The following is a 10,000-nucleotide window of genomic DNA, read 5'->3' on the forward strand; positions in this document are numbered from 1 at the left end:
GTACGTTATGGAGATTGTAGTGATTCTGCAGTGATGTTGGTATGTTATGGAGATTGTAGTGATGGTGCAGTGATGTTGGTATGTTATGGAGATTGTAGGGATTCTGCAGTGATGTTTGTATGTTATGGAGATTGTAGTGATGGTGCAGTGATGTTGGTATGTTATGGAGATTGTAGTGATTCTGCAGTGATGTTGGTATGTTATGGAGATTGTAGTGATTCTGCAGTGATGTTGGTATGTTATGGAGATTGTGGTGATTCTGCAGTGATGTTGGTATGTTATGGAGATTGTAGTGATTCTACAGTGATGTTGGTATGTTACAGAGATTGTGGTGATTCTGCAGTGATGTTGGTATGTTACGGAGATTATGGTGATTTTGCAGTGATGTTGGTATGTTATGGAGATTGTGGTGATTCTGCAGTGATGTTGGTGTGTTATGGAGATTGTAGTGATGGTGCAGTGGTGTTGGTATGTTATGGAGATTGTGGTGATTCTGCAGTGATGTTGGTATGTTATGGAGATTGTGGTGATGGTGCAGTGATGTTGGTACGTTATGGAGATTGTGGTGATTCTGCAGTGATGTTGGTATGTTATGGAGATTGTGGTGATTCTGCAGTGATGTTGGTGTGTTATGGAGATTGTGGTGATTCTGCAGTGATGTTGGTATGTTATGGAGATTGTGGTGATTCTGCAGTGATGTTGGTATGTTATGGAGATTGTGGTGATGGTGCAGTGATGTTGGTATGTTATGGAGATTGTGGTGATTCTGCAGTGATGTTGGTGTGTTATGGAGATTGTGGTGATTCTGCAGTGGTGTTGGTATGTTATGGAGATTGTAGTGATGGTGCAGTGATGTTGGTATGTTATGGAGATTGTGGTGATGGTGCAGTGATGTTGGTATGTTATGGAGATTGTGGTGATTCTGCAGTGATGTTGGTGTGTTATGGAGATTGTGGTGATTCTGCAGTGATGTTGGTATGTTATGGATATTGTGGTGATTCTGCAGTGATGTTGGTGTGTTATGGAGATTGTGGTGATTCTGCAGTGATGTTGGTGTGTTATGGAGATTGTAGTGATGGTGCAGTGGTGTTGGTATGTTATGGAGATTGTGGTGATTCTGCAGTGATGTTGGTATGTTATGGAGATTGTGGTGATTCTGCAGTGATGTTGGTGTGTTATGGAGATTGTGGTGATTCTGCAGTGATGTTGGTGTGTTATGGAGATTGTAGTGATGGTGCAGTGGTGTTGGTATGTTATGGAGATTGTGGTGATTCTGCAGTGATGTTGGTATGTTATGGAGATTGTGGTGATTCTGCAGTGATGTTGGTATGTTATGGAGATTGTAGTGATTCTGCAGTGATGTTGGTATGTTATGGAGATTGTAGTGATTCTGCAGTGATGTTGGTATGTTATGGAGATTGTAGTGATTCTGCAGTGATGTTGGTATGTTATGGAAATTGTAGTGATGGTGCAGTGATGTTGGTGTGTTATGGAGATTGTGGTGATTTTGCAGTGATGTTGGTATGTTATGGAGATTGTGGTGATGGTGCAGTGATGTTGGTGTGTTATGGAGATTGTGGTGATTCTGCAGTGATGTTGGTATGTTATGGAGATTGTGGTGATTCTGCAGTGATGTTGGTATGTTATGGAGATTGTAGTGATTCTGCAGTGATGTTGGTATGTTATGGAGATTGTAGTGATTCTGCAGTGATGTTGGTATGTTATGGAGATTGGTGATTCTGCAGTGATGTTGGTGTGTTATGGAGATTGTAGTGATGGTGCAGTGGTGTTGGTATGTTATGGAGATTGTGGTGATTCTGCAGTGATGTTGGTGTGTTATGGAGATTGTAGTGATGGTGCAGTGGTGTTGGTATGTTATGAAGATTGTGGTGATTCTGCAGTGATGTTGGTATGTTATGGAGATTGTGGTGGTTCTGCAGTGATGTTGGTGTGTTATGGAGATTGTGGTGATTCTGCAGTGATGTTGGTATGTTATGGAGATTGTGGTAATTCTGCAGTGATGTTGGTATGTTATGGAGATTGTGGTGATGGTGCAGTGATGTTGGTATGTTATGGAGATTGTGGTGATTCTGCAGTGATGTTGGTATGTTATGGCGATTGTGGTGATTCTGCAGTGATGTTGGTGTGTTATGGAGATTGTGGTGATTCTGCAGTGATGTTGGTATGTTATGGAGATTGTAGTGATTCTGCAGTGATGTTGGCATGTTATGGAGATTGTGGTGATTCTGCATTGATGTTGGTATGTTATGGAGATTGTAGTGATTCTGCAGTGGTGTTGGTATGTTATGGAGATTGTAGTGATTCTGCAGTGATGTTGGTGTGTTATGGAGATTGTGGTGATTCTGCAGTGATGTTGGTATGTTATGGAGATTGTAGTGATTCTGCAGTGATGTTGGTATGTTATGGAAATTGTAGTGATGGTGCAGTGATGTTGGTATGTTATGGAGATTGTGGTTATTCTGCAGTGATGTTGGTATGTTATGGAGATTGTAGTGATTCTGCAGTGTTGTTGGTGTGTTATGGAGATTGTGGTGATTCTGCAGTGATGTTGGTATGTTATGGAGATTGTGGTGATGGTGCAGTGATGTTGGTGTGTTATGGAGATTGTGGTGATTCTGCAGTGATGTTGGTATGTTATGGAGATTGTGGTGATTCTGCAGTGATGTTGGTATGTTATGGAGATTGTGGTGATTCTGCAGTGATGTTGGTATGTTATGGAGATTGTGGCTTGGTCTCAGGTATGAGCGGGTGGATGAGATCATCTGGGTGAAGACCAATCAGCTGCAGAGAATAATCCGCACTGGGAGGACTGGCCACTGGCTCAATCACGGCAAGGAGCACTGCCTGGTGAGAGAGAGAGTGTGTGTGTGTGTCTGTGTGTGTGTGTGAGAGTCTCTGTGTGTGTGGGTCTGTGTGTGAGTCTGTGTGTGTGTCTCTGTGTGTGTGAGAGTGTGTGTGTGTGTGTTGAACAGGTGTGCGTGTGCATGTGTGTGTTGAGCAGGTGTGTGTTATTCTCTCTCCAGGTGGGGGTTAAAGGGAACCCGCAGGGCTTCAACAGAGGGCTGGACTGTGATGTCATTGTGGCAGAGGTCAGAGGTCAAACTTCATCCTCTTTAATGTTTTGCTTCAGGCAGCAATTTTCTCTGTTATTATAATACAAATTGTCAGTATAATGCTCTGTTAATACTTAGACATATACATATACACTCACCAAGCACTTTCTTAGGAACTTTTTTTATTTAATTACACCTACTTTTATTCATGCAATTATCTAATCAGCCAATTGTGTGGCAGCCGTACACGTGCGATGCATACAATCATGTAGGTACCTAGGGGTGTGAACGGATAACCGATAACGATATTCTTATTCTGAAGCTGAAATGGTAAACTCAGTTTAAAATAAATGCACGTTCATCACCAGGCGTAATATTGCGGTTCTACATAATCGACTAGGGGGGTTTAAAATACAAACACCACAGGGAATTGAATGCTACAGTATTAGAGTTATGAAATAATTTCTGTAGCTGTTGGTTGACTTATGGCTTATTGTAACGTTATGTCGTTTCCTAAGGTTCATAGATTCGTGTTTATTCGTTGACACGCGAATTAAAACTACGGCAAACTGAACGCTACCCCTACGCTGTATCTACATAAAAATAAATAAAGCAATACATCATTGCACAAATCTTGCACAAAATATTACAAAACGCCGTTTATATTAAATCCACAAGCTGCAGTCGTACAAGCAACCAATCTGCGGCCATTTCAGAGGGTTAAGAACGCAAAGACCGCATGGAATTGAATGCTACCCTACTATAGTCAAATAATTTCTGTGTTTGAATCTGTAGCTGTTCACTTAAGGCTTATTCTATGGCGTTTGTTCATCCGTGTTTATTCGCTGTCGCGCGAATAAGACTATCGGCAAACAGAACTTCGCTTTCCACTATGCGGTATCTACATAAGAATAAATAAACCAATAAATTATCATTAGGCTATTTGTCCATCGGATATTGAAAGCGAAAATTCCCTGCTTTCAGCGAAAAATGGACCACGTTAACCTCACCACCATGATTGTCCCACGCCATATAAAATTTAACTACAGATTTCTGCAACTGTGAGGTTACACTGCACAATATCAATGTAAATGTTTCATTAGGCTGACTTACTATTATCTGACTTACAACGTTGCCATTTAACTATTGAGATGGCCCAAAATAAAGTTTGAAAATTAAATAAAGTTTCTCAGTAAAAACAGACGACCCCTAGCGGTCATACGCAGTATCGGTTAGGCGGTTAACTGTTTAAAAAATGGAACGGTAACCGGTTACAAATGGAATGATTGTTGGTGGCAGTGAACAGCAGTTCTGCAGACAGAAATGCTTTGTTAACGAAAGACATCAGAGGAGAATAGCCAGACTGGTCAAAGCTGACAGGAAGGTGGCAGTCACGCAAATAACCACAACAGTGGTATGCAGAACAGCATCTCTGAACACACAACACATCATAACTCTAAGTGGATAATTTAAATAAGTCTAATAAATACCTAATAAGGTGCTTGGTGAGTGTATATACAAATATGCATTCTATCATTAAAACAGAATTGTGCGTCTTTATTGGTGGGGTCACTGCTGTCCCTCCTCTCCCTCTCTCTCAGTTCAGAAGGCTGTGTTTCAGTATGTGCTCAGGCCTTACCGAACACACCTGTGCTCTCTTACCTAACATGGTAAATGGTAAATGGCAGGCATTTATATAGCGCCTTTATCCAAAGCGCTGTACAATTGATGCTTCTCCATTCACCCATTCATACACACACTCACACACCGACGGCGATTGGCTGCCATGCAAGGCCCCGACCAGCTCATCAGGAGCATTTGGGGGTTAGGTGTCTTGCTCAGGGACACTTCGACACAGCCCGGGCGGGGGATCGAACCGGCAACCCTCCGACTGCCAGACGACTGCTCTTACTGCCTGAGCCATGTCGCCCCACACACCTGTGCCCTCAGGCCTTACCTAACACACCTGTGCCCTCAGGCCTTACCGAACACACCTGTGCCCTCAGGCCTTACCTAACACACCTGTGCCCTCAGGCCTTACCTAACACACCTGTGCCCTCAGGCCTTACCGAACACACCTGTGCCCTCAGGCCTTACCGAACACACCTGTGCCCTCAGGCCTTACCTAACACACCTGTGCCCTCAGGCCTTACCTAACACACCTGTGCCCTCAGGCCTTACCTAACACACCTGTGCCCTCAGGCCTTACCTAACACACCTGTGCCCTCAGGCCTTACCTAACACACCTGTGCCCTCAGGCCTTACCTAACACACCTGTGCCCTCAGGCCTTACCTAACACACCTGTGCCCTCTGGCCTTACCTAACACACCTGTGCCCTCAGGTGCGCTCCACCAGCCATAAGCCTGATGAGATCTACGGGATGATCGAGCGTCTCTCTCCCGGCACCCGCAAGATCGAGCTCTTCGGCCGACCCCACAATGTGCAGCCCAACTGGTACATATGTCCTGTGTGTGTGTGTGTGTGTGTGTGTGTGTGTGTGTGTGAGAGTGTGAGTGTGTGTGTGTGTGAGAGTGTGTGTGTGTGTGTGTGTGTGTGTGTGTGTGTGTGTGTGTGTGTGTGTGTGTGTGTGAGAGTGTGTGTGAGAGTGTGTGAGAGAGTGTGTGTGGTGTGTATGCGAGTCACTGTCAAGGTGCATGTAGTGATGTGGTAACCCCCCCCACCTCTCATTTTCTCTCCCTCCCTCTCCCTCTCCCTCTCCCTCTCCCTCTCCCTCTCCCTCTCCCTCTCCCTCTCCCTCTCTCTCTCTCTCTCAGGGTGACTCTGGGTAATCAGTTAGACGGGATTCACCTGTTGGATCCAGATGTTGTCGCTCGGTTCAGGAAACGGTATCCCGACGGAGTAATCTCCAAACCCAAAAACATGTAGCCCCGCCCCTTATCTCCTCTCCAACCCAAAAACCGTGTAGCGCCTCCCCCTGCCTGTGGGCCGGTCTGTCAGTGGACAGGATGAAAATGTTTGTGTTTTGTACCCAGCTGCGAGCTTATTTTTAATAAAAGGTTGCCATGCCAACGTACAATTGCCCTGTGTGTAGTCCTTTCATCGGCAGAAGTTTCCCGGTGGGTTGCGCTTTCAAAATGGCGTCCTTATTTTTCACTTGCAGACTAAATCAGGTATGTGCTGTGTTTGAATAATTCCTCCATCTGGCGCTGAGGGTGTTGGTCGTGAAGCACACTAATGAAAGTCACACATTTGGACAAAATGAAGATGGTGGTGTGTGTGTGTGTGTGTGTGTGTGTGTGTGTGTGTGTGTGTGTGTGTGTGAGTGAGTGATGTATGTGTTGGTGAAAAATGTGTTGTTTTGGAAGGAAGCACAACTACCTGAACTGTTCTGTGTATGGGGCTCCAGTTTCATGAAGTGTGTGGGAATCGTCACACTAACCGCACAGATACCCTGCGTGTGGGGATCATCACACTAACCGCACAGATACCCTGCGTGTGGGGATCATCACACTAACCGCACAGATACCCTGCGTGTGGGGATCATCACACTAACCGCACAGATACCCTGCGTGTGGGGATCATCACACTAACCGCACAGATACCCTGCGTGGGGATCATCACAGTAACCGCACAGATACCCTGCGTGTGGGGATCATCACACGGCACAGATACCCTGCGTGTGGGGATCATCACAGTAACCGCACAGATACCCTGCGTGTGGGGATCATCACACTAACCGCACAGATACCCTGCGTGTGGGGATCATCACACTAACCGCACAGATACCCTGCGTGTGGGGATCATCACACTAACCGCACAGATACCCTGTGTGTGGGGATCATCACACTAACCGCACAGATACCCTGTGTGTGGGGATCATCACACTAACCGCACAGATACCCTGCGTGTGGGGATCATCACACTAACCGCACAGTTACCCTGCATGTGGGGATCATCACACTAACCGCACAGATACCCTGTGTGTGGGGATCATCACACTAACCGCACAGATACCCTGTGTGTGGGGATCATCACACTAACCGCACAGATACCCTGCGTGTGGGGATCATCACACGGCACAGATACCCTGCGTGTGGGGATCATCACAGTAACCGCACAGATACCCTGCGTGTGGGGATCATCACACGGCACAGATACCCTGCGTGTGGGGATCATCACACTAACCGCACAGATACCCTGTGTGTGGGGATCATCACACTAACCGCACAGATACCCTGCGTGTGGGGATCATCACAGTAACCGCACAGATACCCTGTGTGTGGGGATCATCACACTAACCGCACAGATACCCTGCGTGTGGGGATCATCACAGTAACGCAGGACAGATACCCTGTGTGTGGGGATCATCACAGATAATAATACCTAATAAAGTGCTCACTGAGTGTATGTGCAGTATTTTAAACATGCATGTACACAGCCTATCCACTTAGAGTTGATAGGGCAGTCTGTAGCGTAGTGGTTAAGGTAAATGACTGGGATACGCTAGTTTGGTGATTCTAATCCAGGTGTAGCCACTATAAGATCCGCACAGCCCTTGAGCAAGGCCCTTAACCCTGCATTGCTCCAGGGGAGGATTGTCTCCTGCTTAGTCTAATCAACTGTATGTCGCTCTGGATAAGAGCGTCTGCCAAATGCCATTAATGTAATGTAATGAGTTATGATATGTTGTGTGTTCAGAGATGCTCTTCTGCATACCACTGTTGTAATGTGTGGTTATTTGTGTTACTGTCACCTTCCTGTCTGCTTTGACCAGTCTGGCTATTCTCCTCTGACCTCTCTTTAACTTCTCTCTAACAAGGCATTTCTGTCTGCAGAACTGCAGCTCACTGGATTTTTTATTTGTTTTTTGCACCATTCTTTGTAAACTCTAGAGACTAGTGTACGTGAAAACCCCAGGAGATCAGCAGTTTCTGAGATACTTAAACCACCCTGTGTGCCACCAACAATCATTCCACAGTCAAAGTCACTTGAATCACATTTTTTCCCCATTCTGATGGTTGATGTGAACATTAACTGAAGCTCCTTACCCATATCTGCATGATTGTATACATTGCACTGCTGCCACACAATTGGCTGGTGAGAAGTGCATGAATAAGTAGGTGCAATAAAGTAAAAATGTTCCCAATAAAGTGCTCGGTGAGTGTATGTGCAGTGTTTCATAAGCAACGGCTTGCAAAGGAATCACTGCCACTATTTAGGTTGTAGTTCATAAGAATATTTATTTTGTTTCATAAGCAATTTATCGTTATGTTTTATTGGGTTTATTACCCATGCTGGTGTGCTCACTTAAATCCAGGGAGTTACTAAAAATCATTGTCATCTTGGGTCTGTTCCTTGTCTTTCCTGCTCCTTCCCTACTCCTACTCCTGCTCCTGCTCCTGCTCCTACTCCTACTCCTATTCCTGCTCCTGCTCCTGCTCCTGCTCCTGCCCTACTTCTGCTCCTGCTCCTACTCCTCCTATTCCTACTCCTGTTCCTTCCCTACTCCTACTCCTGCTCCTGCTCCTGCCCTACTCCTGCTCCTACTCCTGCTCCTGCCCTACTCCTGCTCCTGCTCCTGCTCCTACTCCTTCCCTACTCCTGCTCCTGCTCCTGCTCCTGCTCCTACTCCTACTCCTATTCCTGCTCCTGCTCCTTCCCTACTCCTACTCCTGCTCCTGCTCCTGCTCCTGCTCCTGCCCTACTCATACTCCTATTCCTGCTCCTACTCCTACTCCTGCCCCTACTCCTTCTCCTGCTTCTCTTCCTCCTGCTCCTCTTCCTCCTGCTCCTCTTCCTCCTCTTCCTCCTGCTCCTCCTGCTCTCTCTCTCGGAGGCGGCGCTGCTCCCAGTAGATCTCCTCCAGAGCGCAAGCAGCTTCTAGGGAGACCTTCAGCCTCCCCACCCTATCCTCTTCCTCGCCCACGCCCACGACTGGGAGAGAGAGAGAATACAAACCAGAATAAAGCCACAGGGTGATTAGATGTGTGTTCTGCTTCACTGTCTCTCTGGGCTGTTCTGCTGGTTGTACGCTGTACAAAGAGTGGCGAGGACAACAGGTGGAAACAGAGGATAGAAACAGAGAGAATGAGTGACAGAGAGAGGGAGAGAGGGGGGGTTCATGTGCAGATAATCCCTGTTCTAGACATTCTGTGTGAAACTCTCATGAAATGAGTCTGCATGGCTCTCACTGTCTAATTGGCGCTCTGTGACATCACTTCCCGTCAGCAGTACTTCCTTTAAATCCAGGTAGGCGTGACCAATGTCCACACATTCCTCTTCCTCATCTTCCATTGGGTCGCTCACAACTGTGAACTTTAACCTGGAAGGAAAGGTAGGGCATGTTGGGAAGGTTGAGTTGAAGAGGTCACGTCTGGGCGAAGTGAGGTTTATCACACAAAATGGCTGCTCTGGGTAAGGTGAGGTTTATCACACAAAATGGCTGTTCTGGGTAAGATGAGGTTTATCACACAAAATGGCTGCTCTGGGTAAAGTGAGGTTTAGCACACAAAATGGCTGCTCTAACCCTTCCTTTACAGCACATTCTTTTAGCAGTCACTTATGCAGAATACACTGAAACTTCCAATGAGAGATATTGTGTATGTATTGTGTAATGTTGTGTATTTGAGTCATAGTTCCAGAGCAGTGGGGTCCTGTGCTCACCTGCCCTGGTTGGGGTCTGTGCCCTCCAGCATGGTGTACAGGTACTGCCTGAGAGGGCCAGCATCCACCCCGGCCACATGGATCACTGTGGAGCGCAGACGTGGAAACCAGACGCATTGCTTAAATTACACCCTGCGGCCCTGCAGGACTGGAGCTAAACCTGCAGACACTGCGGGCCCTCCAGGACTGGAGTTAAACCCACAGACACTGCGGCCCTCCAGGACTGGAGTTAAACCCACAGACACTGCGGCCCTCCAGGACTGGAGTTAAACCTGCAGACACTGTGGCCCCCCAGGACTGG

The 10,000-nt window shown here is 46.5% G+C and overlaps 2 protein-coding genes across 2 annotated transcripts in view; one reads left to right on the forward strand and one right to left on the reverse strand.

The window, feature by feature from the left end:
* Positions 1-6,112, forward strand: part of mettl3 (methyltransferase like 3) — a 13,336-nt gene extending 7,224 nt beyond the window's left edge. Inside the window, exons 8-11 of the mRNA XM_061252061.1 lie at positions 2,760-2,868; positions 3,045-3,110; positions 5,417-5,529; positions 5,850-6,112. Of these exons, the coding sequence (XP_061108045.1) occupies positions 2,760-2,868; positions 3,045-3,110; positions 5,417-5,529; positions 5,850-5,961 (400 nt within the window). The 3' untranslated portion in view covers positions 5,962-6,112. The remainder of the gene's footprint in view (positions 1-2,759; positions 2,869-3,044; positions 3,111-5,416; positions 5,530-5,849) is intronic.
* Positions 6,113-8,443: 2,331 nt separating this feature from the next.
* Positions 8,444-10,000, reverse strand: part of rpgrip1 (RPGR interacting protein 1) — a 39,638-nt gene continuing 38,081 nt past the window's right edge. The window contains exons 25-27 of the mRNA XM_061250779.1: positions 9,700-9,784; positions 9,228-9,358; positions 8,444-8,970 (exon numbers count right to left, since the gene is read on the reverse strand). Of these exons, the coding sequence (XP_061106763.1) occupies positions 8,780-8,970; positions 9,228-9,358; positions 9,700-9,784 (407 nt within the window). The 3' untranslated portion in view covers positions 8,444-8,779. The remainder of the gene's footprint in view (positions 8,971-9,227; positions 9,359-9,699; positions 9,785-10,000) is intronic.

The sequence above is a fragment of the Conger conger genome, chromosome 8 (assembly GCF_963514075.1).
Source record: "Conger conger chromosome 8, fConCon1.1, whole genome shotgun sequence".
Taxonomy (NCBI): domain Eukaryota; kingdom Metazoa; phylum Chordata; class Actinopteri; order Anguilliformes; family Congridae; genus Conger; species Conger conger.